The sequence below is a fragment of the Dreissena polymorpha genome, chromosome 8 (assembly GCF_020536995.1).
Source record: "Dreissena polymorpha isolate Duluth1 chromosome 8, UMN_Dpol_1.0, whole genome shotgun sequence".
In the NCBI taxonomy this organism is placed as follows: domain Eukaryota; kingdom Metazoa; phylum Mollusca; class Bivalvia; order Myida; family Dreissenidae; genus Dreissena; species Dreissena polymorpha.
Genome location: NC_068362.1, coordinates 65,073,694 through 65,089,851, shown reverse-complemented (window position 1 = coordinate 65,089,851; position 16,158 = coordinate 65,073,694). Strand labels below are relative to the sequence as shown.

The following is a 16,158-nucleotide window of genomic DNA, read 5'->3' as shown; positions in this document are numbered from 1 at the left end:
TCTGTATTTTTAATTGTATAACGTCCTTCTGCGCCTGAGGCCGCATTATGTCAGGACTCGAATTGTGTCCCAGCACTACTACCTATTAAATTTTACTAGACTCTCGAACTTGAGAACGAATATTAATTAAAGCTTCAATATTGAGCTATTTAGGATTGATTGAAAGAACTTTCAAATTTGGTTTGGTCTTGTGCGTTTATGTACTTTGTCAAATTGTGTCCCAGCAATTCTACCTATTAAATTTTACTAGACTCGCGAACATTAGAACGAATTGTTATTATAGCTTCAATATTCAGCTTTTTAAGTATTGGTTGAAAGATCTTCAATTTTGGTTTGGTCTTGTGCGTTTTAGGGAAACAATATTTGCGGAGAAGAGCGGATAATGCCTTGTTCAAGAGTTCTTTATCAGACTCTCCCCACCCATGGGTGTTTATTGCGCGCTTGAGGCTGAATTATGTGTAAGCCCGGAGTGTATCCTCACACTCCTACCCTATTAACTTACTAGACTATCGAAATTTGGGACGAATTTTGAAATAAAGCTACAATATCCACCTATTTAGTTTTATTATGATATTTTCAATTTTTGAGTGTTCGTGAGTTCTTGGGGGAGGTCGAAGTACTCGGAGGAAACCGCACCTGTCCACCTAGGTGGAAAGCGCGTGTACTTACCGAGCAGCCTTAGACCCCCAATTTCGTATAGTATACCCTTTTTATTGACAATCCGGAAATTATTGACAATTCAGCTGTTATCACAGATTCAGAGGAAAAGTGCTTGTAGTTTGAAGTTTAGGAGGTCTGTCTACGCCTGAGGCTGCATCATTTGTGGACCCCGAGTGTGTCCCAACAATCTTTCCTGGTTAACTTACTAGACTCACAGATATTGGGACGAATTCTGAATTATAGCTGCTTTTTCAAGTTATTTCGTTGTTACTGACAGATTTTCAATGTTGATGTGGTCTTGTGGTGTATGTGTGGGAGGGGGAGGGGAGGGGGTTGAGGTCCGGAGTAACGGAGGAAGCCCTACCTTTTAAGTATGGTGACCCCCATCCAAATTCGTATTCCTGGAACGAAGATATAGCCAGAGTCGCCTAGACGAGAGGCAACCACTATAACTGGACAGTCTATGCAGTGGAAAAAAGTGAAGTAATACAATTTACAAGTCGGTTTAGAGAAAATGTTTAATATAACATATTTTATGGAAGATTAATTCATTTAATTGCGTCCCGAATGGTTCTACCCAGGAAACGGACATTCCGCGTTTTGAAAATGTTTCAATAACACAAAGTCTTTTGATGACACGGACTAAAACGCATATTTGTTTCAACAAAAAAATAAAGCAAAATTTAACATAACTGGAACTTGCAGCATTAATTCAATATTCGTCCCACCTTTCAGGAGTCTTATAAGTTTAATAAGGTAGAATTGCTTAGACAACGCATTTCCTCGCACAACGCATCCTCGATCGCGGGGGTGAGATAGCGTTTCGGTTAGTGCAGTGGTTGGCTCACGCGCTAACATAGGCGACCCGACCCACGTTCCCGACGCATGAGCTTTTGGTTGTTGTAAATATACTGCGCGGCGCCACATTCTGATTTGTTCTGAATTATTTAACCCATACACACGCAAACGTTGATATGCCGATAAGTATGTATGGAACTTTCATCTAGAGTATTTACTGTTCTAGCTACGCCCGCGCGCGCAATCACGCTGAAATATGTATCTATGCTCCAATTTATTTCTCATATTGTTCATATATTCCTTAGAATAATTTTGAAAGACGCCGTTTGTGTATTACAAAGTTTATAAGGTCACTTTGCGTCGGATGCTTCCATTATGTGATGACCTTGAGATTATCCAGCACTTGACTTGCAGTAGACTACTGTCACTTGAACGTTTGGAATAATTTTGAATTTAATTAGGAATTTTCAGCTATTTTGGTTTGTTCTGAAAAACAAATGATAATTTGTTTTGTGCTTGGGGGCTGGGTCGGAGTAGCCGGTAGACCATCTGTCTTCACGGTAACCACTATCAAAACACACATGCTCCGGAAGGGCTCGGGCCGCAGAACCTGTGGCACTATCTACAATACATCCGCTTTTTACACATATGCAATCCAATAAAATTACTTTCAATAATATTTTGAACAATCGAAATTTTTGTTACAAAACAACTTTCGGTTTACCATTCTAGAAGAAAATGGCGGAGGGTGAACAGTCGGTGATACCAAACATAGAAGAACAGAAGGATTTTGTTGCGACTCAATTAGATAGACAACTTATCAAAGGGGAAAAATGGTCAGTATCATTCCCTTCTTATTATCAAACTAATTGAAAGCATGCCGTCGCTTGTTTATTTTGTGTTTGTTTTCGAAACTAGTTTGATATAACCCTTTCACGCCAAAAAACTTCAATGTTTTTGTGTCACTTCCAAACAACCGTCAATTAAAGTAATATTTATATAATACGAAAAATCATAAAATATTTAACTGAAATAATGCTTAAAAATGAAGTGAAATGTTGTTTATGTAAAACAAATCTGCGAGTATTTTAATGTTTGACCCTGTTATTGACATGTTTTTTAATTTTCTGTGTCGTTGTATTGGGTATTTTCGGGTGTAAGGCTTATATTGATTGCTCATAACATGCCAAAAGATCCAATGGAAATTATGCTGGCAATTTTAAATCCAAAACAATATTTAGAAAAGACCAACTTTTAACGCATCGAAGTTTGTTTACTTTTGAAACAAGTCAAAGTCCATTATTGCACATGTGCTTTCCACAGGCCATTTAACGGTCCCTCGCCCGGGGCGCTTGAACTTCCAAATCAGAGTCTGCGGGGCGTTTGAATTTTTCTGATTAGTGTATTTTTTCCAGTAACTAGTCGTTCTGAGCTGATTTCAACTCTCGGTCAATTACATGTATCTCTTTACCCATCTTTAGGTAGCGCACCCGTAATGGGCACCTTTCCAAATATAATCTAATGTATTATTTTCTTAATCAGCATCATTTAACTGAACTACATGCAAATATTTAGGTAGGCTTTCCATGCTTGTTACACAAATATACTGATTTTTTTCAAAACCACCCTCACGCTCGGCTTTTGTTCAGTTTATTTGCACCCCTGGGGTATATAAAAGTTCTATATCTAGATTTCCAAATATGGGCATGCAGTTGGTGTGTACAGATGCAGTAAAGGTGTTTAACGTTTAAACATGAGTTAATACGTACTCTTTTACATACATTTATTTTTTATAACTTGTTATCTATGGAAGAGCGCCGTGAAATGTAAGTGGTTTCAGCCAAGTAGAAATTGGGTTGGTTAAAAAAGTGTCATAAAATTCAAAATAATATCATTTAAGTAGTATTTTGAACTTAGTTTTTATAGATACCAAGAAATAGACAGATTTACCTTTACTTTTTGAAATAAAAATAAAAATGCAACATGCAAGATTTGTATTTTCAGCAGTTAATCATCCAATTTAGCCATAACGATGTTTTAATAAAAAATGAAGAATGTGCATAACAATTGCAACATATTTAACAATAAACTATATTAAATTAAATTATGTTAGAAAAGAACTATAACGCGTCGCAAAAGAAAAGAATTTAAAACGCATCGGAAAAAGTATGCGTTGTCGGCAGGATTCGAACCTGCGCTGGAAGATCCCAAAAGATTTCTAATATATCGCCTTAACCACTCGGCCACGACAACTTCACATTAGTATCTGCTTAAATTCGATATCCATAAGTCAACAGGTAAAAAGGCTCTTCAATATTCGAAGAAATCGCGGGAAATCATTACGGATGCGCTACCTTAAGCCCTCCCAAAGGCCAAGCGTCGTTGTATTGGACAATTGATATTGAAAAATGAGAGCATACGCATGTCATGAGCGACAGCACTCGTATAAATGCAATGCCTGCAGTAAAATTAGGCAGACGAATGATGAAATAGTTTGTTGTCTTTAATTACCTACTATACCAATCAGTTCCTAGGTTTACACTTCAATGATGAAATCATGCCATTCACCAAGAGCGAGGAGATTTAGGTCAAGGCAAGTCAATCTCAAAAGTTGGTAGTCCAACTAAGCAACTAGACATTTTTTAATTTTGGCAGTGTTATAAAGAAATATGTTTTGATTGACCTAGGACCATATGCTTAGGGCAAACACTAGTTTATTCCAACAACAAATTCAATACCAGCACCTGAACAAAAAGTTTTTGTGTTGTTTGCCCAGCGTCGGTTTGTCCTAAAGGTAATTGTTTAAATGGGGGTGGGGTAAAACAGTATGCAAAATTACATTAATAAAGCTTTATTCATTATTTATCCAATTATCCAATTAATCAATATGGTTTATTATTATCAATATAAGCATGTGCAATACTTATGTACAACTTAGTTTTTATATAAATTGTCAAATAAAAGTTACATTAGTTTGTTCAAAATCTACACTTAATATGATAATATAGTAACACAAAATGATGTAAAAATCATGTAATATACTACATATTATGAGCCACTGTTGTATTTAAGTTTGTAATATATTAAATGTGATTTATAGCTTAGCTTAGCTTTTTTAGAAATAATAAATAGGCACACTTTAATGATGCTATTTTGAAAAAAAAATGGTTAAAATATATCTAAGATGTAATTATTTTATAGTATAGATCTATTTGTATATCTAACAAAATACAAATGAAATATTTTTTTTAATATTATTAACTTTTATAGTAAAGGTACATATTTTGTTTTATGCTAACTATGGAAAACTCCTACCAATTAATACACTAATACGAACAAAGCAGCTTTAATTGTGTAGACTTTTTCACATTAAAGGCCCGTAAAAGGTGACGGTCCGTAATTATTACCGATTTTTATTTTTTTGCATATTTTATTTATAAAGGTTATCAAAAAAAATAAATATATATGCTACTGGACATTACATAAAAATAAGCAATACAACTTGTTTTGAGCTCAAAATACAGTGTCCTCCAAGTCAATTGTGTTTACAAACAATCAGTTTATTTACATTGCTTTTTACTCAATCCGGCCGAGCGATTCCGAGCCGGTTTTCCGATAACAAATTTTGATTGGTCGGCACAAGACATTGTGTATTACGTGAGAAGGTCAAGGGCGAAGAGGCCAGACATTCAAAACAAAAATATCTTTCCGAACTCATGTTGTCTTTCTTTGTTTACGAGGATATTGTGATGTTTGCACTACGTCATCAATATACGCGTACTTTACGAAAGAAGCCGAGGAACATCGGAAATAGCGAAAATGTGAGGAAATTGCAAATTTGTTAACATTTCTTCAAATTATGAAACGGGTATATCTTCCATAATTCTTGACAACGTTGCACCTAAGCAGTGTTATTATCTTTTGTTATGCAAGAGTAACTGAAATCCGGTAACAATTAGACCAGTTTATGCATAATGATAGGATTTGTCGCCTTTTACGAGCCTTTAAATGAAACAGTCAATCAATGGACTGTGAGTGCTTCAACTAGGATTTGTAGTGGATAAGGTTTTTTATTTGTAGGGCTCACACGATCAAAAATATTCTTCGGGTCGGGTCGGCGGTTGAAAATTAAAATACCCGAGAAAATTCGGGTCGGGTCAGATAATACAAAAGTTAATTTAAATAAAACTACATTAATTTTTATAGCATGTTTTAGCGTCTTAAATATTAAACTGTTTGTCAAGTATATTGTTTAGAATATTAGACTTTTTATTGGTTTGATTTATTTCATTATGAATGAAATACCGAACTGCATATAACTATTTATTAGGTTTACACAACGTGGTTGAACTTAATCAGCAAATGTTAGTATTACTTGAAATAGCGATAAACAGTGCGTGTATAAAATAAACAACTTGTCAAGCAAACATTAAACTTCTCTTATTTTGAGATTTTGAGGGTAGAAGCCAAACTTACTTTCACTGTGAGCTCTAACTGCCTTTTCTACATTAAATTTAATATATTTTATTATACGTGTCTTTTTTTTAACGTCGTCATTTTGGGATGTGAATAAAAAATGAAACTCGACGTATATGCTTTTGGTGTGTCACTTCAATATATTTATGACTATTTGTAATAACAACACTGCTTAAAATGATAAAGGATGTGTTTTAACTTCACTTGTTTAAAGGAGATGATGTGACTACACGTTCAACAAGTAATGTTGTACTTCATAGCTAGTGACCCGAACCGGTATCGTTCGCAAAAACTTTGACCCGGATCCGCGGGTATTTTTTTGACCAGCGGAATCGGGTTTTTGCGGGTACCCGTTTGAGCACTACTAATTTGTTAAAATTGCACTTTACCATGCACAATGATATTATCCCTGTTGCATATTTTCAATATAGCATGTGCTATATATTTATAAATTTTACATTACATTTATTTTCATTGAAAACATGGTTTCTTTAATTATATGTTTTTGTAAACTTCAAATAATTTTACATGTATTATAATGTGATTTGATAAAAAGGCAGGGTTGACCCTAGTGGAGGCAGATGCTGTGTACATGTACCTAGCCTGGAGCGATGAACGGAGCCAATAATGTTATTTCTAAGCTAATTCATTACATAATCAGTAAAACTGAAGAACGGTAAAAATGTAATGCAACCTAATTAAAGCTAATATGCAAGATCATCCGTATTTGTTTGACAAGCACATTTAACAGTTTGGAGACAAAATAAGGAAAGGTCATACATAAATGGTAACACTGATCATTTAATGTATTGTACTCACAATGTCACTATTCTAATTAACATGAATCAGCGATTTTTCTTCCCCTGTTGGGAAAAGTACCTGTACCATGCCAATTGGGAAAAATTAGCGCGAAAAACCCCGGATTGGGAAAATTTCGTCGTGAAATCTTCCAATTTGGAATTATTGGTTTTTTAATTGCTTGATATCAAAAGCAAAAATCTACTCAAATATTGATTTACATTCATTTTGGCTTGAAATGTTAAGTGTAAGTGCTCATTTTATTTGTTAACTTGCAGATTATTCACTTTTGGAACAAAATTGACGGAATTTGCCTCCTTTTGAGAAAATTTCAGACAGAAATTGAGAATTTTTTTTCAATTTGGAAAGTAACTTTTACGGGTATTTTATAAAGAGGGAAAAAATCTATGTGAATAAGTCAATACCAAAAATTTCATATTTTACAAAATATCAAAAGTGATTATAATATAGTTAATAATGTCCGTGTTAAGTTCATTTTGATAAAACATTTGTAACATTATAAAATATCAAGCATATTATAGTGCCTCTATTTTCACAATGCACAATATGATATTGGGCTATTGGACCTGGCTAAATGCACCCATGGTGAATATGCTGGCAGGGCAACTGTGCTGGTATAAAAGTTTTTAACTTAGCTTAGAAAAAAGATTGCAGATGCATATCATATTATATTTGTGTTTTTAATAGCTTTTTCAAACTAAAGAATTTGTTCCAAGCATTTAGCAGCCATTTATATTCAGGTACATGTTAGATGTCAAATGGTACAAACAATGGAAGATCTATGTTGGCTTTGATACATGGGATCACTACAGCGTTGGGGAAGACAGTGCAAATCCAGGACACATAGACAACTCTCCTTTGTTTGAAGACGGTATAATATATATACAATACATCATTTACACGTACACGGTTAACCCGGATCATAAAGAGAAAAGTGTAAATGGCTATGTGCAAACAGCATAAAACCAGAACAGCCTGCGAGTAAATCGCAGTCTGTTCAGGATAAATTATGCTGTTTGCCGCTCATAATTATCTAAGGGTTGGAAATGAAGCCTTTAAAGTGGTAAAGGGTTATAACAAAAATATAACCTTTATCATTATATAACATAGATATTTTAGATACACTTTAAATTGTTTGTGCACTATGACAGAAGTATCGGGGTTAAAAAAAAATGCTTTATATCTGTCTTTACAAATACTATTTGCCACTTTTCAAACAGTTCTTATTTAGGAAAAACTATTAAAGGCCTGACTATTTTGTAGGAACTTGAAATGCAGAGAACGATTTACTAATTACCACTTTTAAAAATAATTACATGTATAGGTGTTGTATAAAGTCTTGTGTGTTGTATTTTTTAATGAATCCCTATTTCAATCGTGGAATTCAAAACAGACTTATCAGCTTTATTTGAAAACATTTGATTAAAACCCTTTAACAGAAGGTTACATTGCTGGTATTTATTTCAGTACTTGTTTTACAGATGCCAACACAAAGTTAAAGGAGCACCTGATAGAAGCACTTGACTACATCCTCATACCTGCTGAAGGATGGGATAGACTTCGCACATGGTATTCCATGGCAGAGGGACAGGTGACTCACCTTTAACATAAAATAGGACAAAGCACTCAACCCCATCATATGTGAATGGACTTTGCTTTCAGAAATACTGTATTTAACAATTTTCTGTACGGCAACGTTGGATTTGTGTGGAAATGTTTTATGATGAATGTGAGAATGCAATCTAAAATGTAAATTTCTGATCATGGCTGCTGATCCACCGGGCCCAGGCAAATCATAGGCCACATTTGATGCAAATTGCTAACAACATGTCAGGTCAGAATGATTTAATTAAAATGATGTCCTCCTTGTGATAGGAGGGACGCATGTTTAACCCTTCCCAGTTAGCGTTTTAAAAATCTTTTAAAAGGCACTTCAGTAATGTTGCTTCTCATGAAATAAATTCAAGAGGGTCACTGTAAGCCTCCTGCTTTAATAACACTAACGCTTAACCAATGTTCAACTAACATGGTTTCTGGGATTTCTAGAATAATTCCCTGGATCCCATTCTTTTAACATTTTAAATTGGCCTCCACAATTGTATTGGCAATAGAAGAAGCCATTCCATAGACATTACATTAGTTTTTAGTGGAGAAGTAATATAAATACTATTGTAAATTCTTAATTGGTTTTTGTCTAAGCTGAGTAAATGCTTTTGCTATGCAAGTCAAATAGGAAGTGGTCATTTTTGGAGTCTCGGCGAGGGAACACTGGGCTAAATGCATGTGCGTAAAGTTTTATCTCGGATTAGCCTGTGCAGTCCGCAGAGATGCTAATCTTGGATGACACTTTCCGCCTAAACTGTATTTTTGCTACGGAAAGACTTTCTTTAAACTTAACATTTAAAGCTGAAAGTGTCGTCCCTGATAAGCCTATGCAGACTGGGCTGGCTAACATAGACTACAATTTAGGCACATGCGTTAAGCCCAGTTTTCTCATAATGTAGCTGATTGTGATTCAGGAACCTCTGCCTCGCAATGTGATAGAGGAGGGTGTGTACAGCAAGGCCCTGAAGGTAGAGGTGTATCCATGGCACCTGAAAGTGGCTGAGAACTCAACACCCGACAACCATGTGCTCATGCAGTTCAGCCGCGTTGATACTATAGGTGGGTCTCTTACTTGGTCATCATTGGAGTTTCACTTTCATATACAGGTTTCATGAGTGTTTAAGTCCTGGCAAAGTTTCTTTTTTATGTACAAAAGTATTGTTTGGAAAGAGAATGTTCCAAACAAAAAGTAGACAGATGCTTTGACTATGCTGATAAAACGTCCTGCTCAATATTATTAAATAAACAACTTCAATAAACCCAGCAAAAAGTTTTAATGTTATAAAATGACATAGCATATTTTAGTTTACATGTAATACATGCAGGTATAGAAGTAATAATGAGACAGAAATTGAATTTCATAAACTGTTACCAAAGTCAGAAACACAAGAGAACACACAACAAAACAAATCTGACACCAAATACAAATATAACATTGGTTAGTAGTAATGCCAGTTTTATTCACATTATTACGTGGCAAATAGTAATTTAATATTATAACTCTAACCTTAGAGAGCTGAGAAGTATATAACCATATAAATATGTTGCAAATTCATTGTTTCTGAATTTATAATACAATTTGTTTGCATAATTTGCAGAGAAACTAGAATTGGTGGTAGGCAGAAATATCATGTGACTGCAATACAGTTGAATATGGCAAAACAAATCAACACACTAATAAAAGCATATGATAACATGTCCCAGTAGTGAAAAAAATACTACAATCTTGCTTAAATTAAGAACCAGGTATTATAGTTATTTGGGACCAAATACCTACCTGAACATCAGAAAAAGAAAAAAAACACACAAATATGCATTTGAGACTGACTCTGGAAATATTGGGTTAATGCATGTGCGCAAAGTGTTGTCCCAGTTTAAGCTGTGCAGTCTGCCCAAAATGGATTTACGCTGAGAAACGACTTCTTTTAAACAAAAAATATCATAAAAGCTGAAAGTGTGTCTGATTACACATGCTTATCTGGGCCAACACTACGCGTACACATAAGAGCCCGTTTTCTCATTCTTATCTTTCATTATTATACCTTTTTTTCTCATCATTACAGAGCAATTGGAAGTGGCGATGAGGCGTGAGTTCAACATCAACAAGGACAAGGAGGTCCGTCTGTGGAACAGGTACATGACCAACATGTATGAGCCACTGGACAAGAAGGAGACCACCCTGCAGGACGCGGGCCTCAACACAGGCCAGATTGTCGTCATAGAGCAGAAAAACGACGACGGTACCTGGCCAAGGGCAAAACCTGTGCCAGTGAATACAAAGTATGTGTATTTAAGGATTATGATGTTGTTAAAGTGTTCAAAGTAAAGTGTTAAGTTTAGCAGGGTCATGCGTGATATGTCACCCGGGACCGAATTTCAATATTTTTCCCTAAATGTCAAGTTTACAGTAGACATGTTCTTCCTCTATTTGAGTTTTATTAATAAATATTTGCAAAAAAATGGCAAGGTCCTTTCCCAAAATCAAGATAATAACCCTCGATGATAATTTATTTTGATTTCAGTATTTGTTGTATTTAGATTTTATTATTTCCCTATTTTTGCACCAATCCCAGTTTGAGTGTTGTGTTAAAAAATGCAATTTTAATATGCCTTCACTTTTAGGTATTACATACCCAAATAAAAAGAGCTAGATTATCCCTTTAGAGTCACATTCCGTACGTTTAATGAGTATGGAATCCTTCTTAAATAACCAAAAATTAACAAGTATTGTTGTTTTTCTTTCCAGCACATTTACCAGCTCAAGTACAAATAGTGCTTCTAAACCTTCATCACAAGGAGCTTACTAAAACAACAGATAAGTCCAGTTTTGAAAGATTACATTATGACAGCCAGGGGCTGTACATGGTTTTATCAGAAAGTAACCATAAATTTTTGTATATATATATATATATATATATATATATATATATATATATATATATATTTCTTTATTTTTCGTTGTCTGATTTTGAGGTATTTGGTTTTGTCCCTTTAAAACTATGTTTACGGGTTCTTAGTTTAAGTAGAATGGTTCCATGGAACATCAACATCTCTTTGACAAAACCAGATAGAAAATTTTTCAACAATTTAAAGTTTATGCACACAATCATGATACAGGATTAAATACGCTACCGGTTATATGTCCTAGGTATTTTTTGTAAAAAAGTTAAACCCTCTAATTTTAAATTAAAGGATTTATATTGGAATCCGTCTGTGCATCTATCTGTCTGCAGTTATTGTTCCCTGTGAAATGAATTGTGAATTGTATTGTCCTAAGTTGAAAATTACAGACGTTTTGTCCCTTTTTAAATTTGGTTCTTCTTGGAATTTCTGTTAAACTATTTATGTTATTATACTATTTATGTTATTATGAGCAAAATTATAAAAAAAACTTCTAAACTATTTATGTTATTATAAGCTAAATTATACTTCTCTGAAGCTACTACTACCATACAATTAAATAAGGAATGTATCAATAGCTCGACTTTTCGAAGCTATACTACTCGCCCCGGCGTCGGCGTCGGCGCTGGTGAAAGTTTGTTTTTAAATCAAATAACTTTAACAATGTCAAAGATAATTAACTCAAACTTGGAATACTTCTTAATGGCAACAAGACAATTGTGTATGTCAAATTGCATAACTCTGTCAGCACTATTTGTAGAGTTATGCCTCTTTGTTTTCCTTTTTTTATGCCCCCGGTACCAGTTTAACTGTCCGTCCGTCTGTGCGTTCGTCCGCAAACTTTAACATTGGTCATAACTTTTGCAATATTGAAGATAGCAACTCGATATTTGGCATGCCTGTGTATCTCATGATGCTGCACATTTTGAGTGGTGAAAGGTTATGTCAAAGTCACCCTTCAAGGTCATATGTCAAATTTTGCAATATTGAAGATAGCAACTTGATATTTGGCATACATGTGTATCTCATGGAGCTGCACATGTTGAGTGGTAAAAGGTCGAGGTCGTCCTTCGAGGTCTAAGGTCAAATATTTGGCGTCTGTTCGTCCGTCCGAAAACATTAACATTGGTAATAAATTTTGCAATATTGAAGACAGCAACTTGATATTTGGTATGCATGTGTATCTCATGGAGCTGCACATTTTGAGTGGTGAAAGGTCAAGGACATCCTTCAAGGTCAAAGGTCAAGGTCAAAGGTAAAATTTTGCAATATTGAAGATGGCAACTCGATATTTGATATGCATGCGTTTCTCATGGAGCTGCACATTTTGAGTGGTGAAAGGTCTAGGTCATCCTTCAAAGTCAAAGGTCAAGAAGATAGCAATTCAATTTTTGGCATGCATGCGTATCTCATGGAGCAGCACATTTTGAGTGGTGAAAGGTCAAGGTCATCCTTCAAGGTTAAAGGTCAAATTTTGCAATATTGAAGATAGCAACTCGTTATTTGGCATGCATGCGTATCTCATGTAGCTGCACATTTGGAGTGGTGAAAAGTCAAGGTCATCCTTCAAGGTCATAGGTCAAGGTTCAAATTTTGCAATATTGAAGATAGCCACTTGATATGTGGCATGCATGCGTATCTCACGGAGCTGCACATTTTGGGTGGGGAAAGGTCAAGGTCAATGTCATCCTTCAAGGTCAAAGGTCAAATATATGGCTTCAAAGTTTCGCAGTAGGGGGCATTGTGTTTCACGAACATAGCTCTTAGAACACTTACAACACTTACATGACATACCACAATGGACTCCACCCAAACCATCCCCCAGGCCCCACCCCAGAATCCCCCCCCGAAATTTGTTTTGTTTTTGCTTTTTTTTCTTCTTATTTTTGAAATATCATATGATAAATGACCACACATCTATATTATTCCCCATCTCCACCCCCTCCCACACACACAAGGATTTTTTTTTAATATGGAAAAAACAACAACAAATATTTATTTTTATTATTTTATTTTTGAAAGACAGTCCAACCATCACACCCAAGCTATTGCTATCAAACTTGAAATATAATCTTATTAGTTTGTTATATGTCTTTACAAATGTTCAATATATATCTGAACTCAGAATCGTCTATTATGTAACACTTTTTTAAAACATAAGCGATCAATATGTTTCAATTAAGGTCCTCTTCCAGTTAGAATATGATTATATTACATTGACCTCCTTGAATACGAACAATTCCCGCATTATACTGTCAAGCACTCGATAAGTTGAGCTCGCTGTCTTCTGACAGCTCTTGTTTTATACGTGCTCTCTACATTAAGTTTCTTAAAATTATGACCAAATGATCAACTCGGTCACACTCATGTAACCAATTTTTTATAGAGAATTTTAAAACAATAATTTAACAAATCTTTCCCTTTGGAACAGCTATGCCTAAAGGTTTAAAATTTGATATGTAACATTGTTTTGTGGTTCTCTTCAAATTTCAAATGCCCCTGTGGTCATCACTGGGCATTTCACAGGGTCCCTTTTTTCATTTCTATAACTTTCTGTCTTTTACAACATGCGTCGTTGCAATAAGTTTCTTCTTAATGCACTGTAAACCAATGTGATAAGTAAGTGTTTTGGGATACCGTTTTTAACATTAATTGCATAATGTGTTTGTATTCTGAGTATATATTTTTTAATAAGATACTATATATAATCATAACTATAAACCATGAGATAACTTAAATATTAAATGTATTATATGAGGCAGTATCCTATATCTTACGTTAATGTTGCCCATAAATTGTATATAAAAGAAATTCCAATTCTTGCAAAATCCACTTTGTTTTTTCATAATTATGTAAGATCAAGATAGATTTGCATTTGGATTCAATCTCATAAGCCTTAAATTCACAAATCATTTATTTATTAAGGTTTCATAAATAATTGAAATATTTGTGTACACATGTATATATCTATAAGAAGCTTATAATCATTAAATGAGTTCATCTTAGCTCAGACACAAGTTTAAGATTGTTTCATAGTAGACATGTCTTCACGGGAGTTGTAAAGTTTGTCTGTTGGCAGTGTTGCGTGTGCATGGTGTCTGAATGACTCAATAGTGGTGTAGGTGTGATAATAAATGACACCTGCTAGGGTGAGAGGGTGTTAATGTAACCGCTATGGTCCAGAGGTATGCAGATCATGTCAGCTTGTTGAAGATGAGTAATTTATATATATAATATTTAATGGGAACAAATGAAGTGTTTTACTTAATATCAGTTGCTTTTATTGAACCATACAACAAGGTAATAAGGCGATAATTGGATTTGTACAGGCAGCTGATGTGATCAGTTTGTCACTTATTGGTCTTATTGATTAATTCAAAGGCCCATGTTAAGGACAACATAAGACACCACATGCTTAATGGCCCTATTCCACTACGAAAACAAGCCCACGATTCGCTACGATTTATCACATTTATTGAATCGGGAAGATTCGTGACCGTCTACGATTCAGTTACGACACTGGTTCGATTGAGTTACGACGAATCGTGGGGTTCGGTTGAAGTCTTGCGAATAGGGTCGCGACTTCACAACGATGTGTAAGAATCTACTGCGACTGTACTACGAACGATGCAGATCGGTCACGACTAAGCTAAGACCTCACCGAACGCACCCATGAATTAGGCGCCAATATCTATTGATATTGAGTCTAACACGGCACGCGACTTATTTTCTATAGACAAAGAAGGAAATAAAGTGTGGGTTATTCTGCAATAAATTATGGGCGGAGCTTAATGTTTCGAAAATAGTTCCGAATAAATAAAGAAAATAATGAAGTAAAATGCACGTGCTAAATTCCGCTCTAAAAGAAATGTAATAAACGTAGCATGTATATAAATGTAATGAAACAACAAATTGTATATTTGGTGATAAGTGGCATAACCACGCCTGCAAAGAATGTTATTTGTTAAGAAACGTAGTTAAGAAAACATTTATAACATGTCAGCGTTTAAGAAGGATCAATAAACGTGACGTCATTTAGTTTCTACGATTTTTGTTCTCAATGAAAGTGACGTCATTTGCAAAATATTATTTATGAATGAAAACGACGTCATATGTTTGTAAAATTCAATGACGTCACTAAATAGTGAACTTTGTTCTAAGAAGGGCGGATTATAATATTTTTCTATGATGGTTTGTTGTCGAATAACCCGCAGTAAGGAGTATATATGCGTGTTATCAAATCACTCGTGCTCCGCACTCGTGATTTAATTCCTACGCATCTATACTCCTGTGGGTTATTCGACAACAAACCATGATAAAAAATATTATTTCTCAATCATTCTTTACAAAATCGTAACTGTTTCGGGACTAAATCGCGAGAATCTTAGCGGGCTCGCAACTCACTCGGGGTGAACTCGTGAGAGTCTTGACAAAGTCGTAGCTGATTCGTAGACAGATCACGTGACCACCGATTTCCCGATTGAGTCACGAATTACCTACGATTCCATTACGACGCCCAAGAACGCACTACGACGCTGTTACGAGTCAACTGCGATTAAATTCAGTCTTGGAAGTCTTGGCCAAATTTTAAACACGTTTAAAATCCGGCCACGATTTTTCGGGAGCTCACGAGTTGCAGGAATCACTTACGAACGGCCCACGACTAGCTACGAAGGAGTTAGGACCTTCGCCGATTGAGCTACGAATGTCCCAGACCTCAAAATATTGGAAATCGGGACAAATCGTGGGGAATCGGGTCGTAGTGTAATACCCCTATAAAGGGCACGAGGCGCTTATTGGTCTTGAAGGGGCATTGTGGTGGACCAAAAAACCGGCGTGGTGCAGTGACGTGCTGATTAGCATTGGACTATATAATACACAACAGTACACTACAAATAA

General features: G+C 35.2%; 1 protein-coding gene and 1 non-coding gene across 2 annotated transcripts; one reads left to right on the top strand and one right to left on the bottom strand.

The window, feature by feature from the left end:
* Window positions 1–2,196: 2,196 nt before the first annotated feature.
* LOC127840597 (ubiquitin carboxyl-terminal hydrolase 15-like) lies at window positions 2,197–11,165 on the top strand. Its single transcript, XM_052369006.1, has 6 exons — window positions 2,197–2,294; window positions 7,494–7,624; window positions 8,235–8,344; window positions 9,273–9,417; window positions 10,422–10,638; window positions 11,105–11,165. The coding sequence occupies exons 1-6, from the start codon at window positions 2,197–2,199 to the stop codon at window positions 11,163–11,165; spliced, it is 762 nt and encodes a 253-aa protein (XP_052224966.1).
* Window positions 3,630–3,711, bottom strand: Trnas-aga (transfer RNA serine (anticodon AGA)). The gene has a single exon. It is a non-coding gene; the product is annotated as a tRNA-Ser (tRNA).
* Window positions 11,166–16,158: the final 4,993 nt, after the last annotated feature.

Bases quoted from the DNA above. Each gene is read 5' to 3' on its own strand.
- LOC127840597 (XM_052369006.1), top strand. From the start codon at position 2,197: ATGGCGGAGGGTGAACAGTCGGTGATACCAAACATAGAAGAACAGAAG. The intron at 2,295-7,493 runs GTCAGTATCATT...ATTTATATTCAG, and splicing joins CTTATCAAAGGGGAAAAATG to GTACATGTTAGATGTCAAAT. The intron at 10,639-11,104 runs GTATGTGTATTT...TTTTCTTTCCAG, and splicing joins CCTGTGCCAGTGAATACAAA to CACATTTACCAGCTCAAGTA.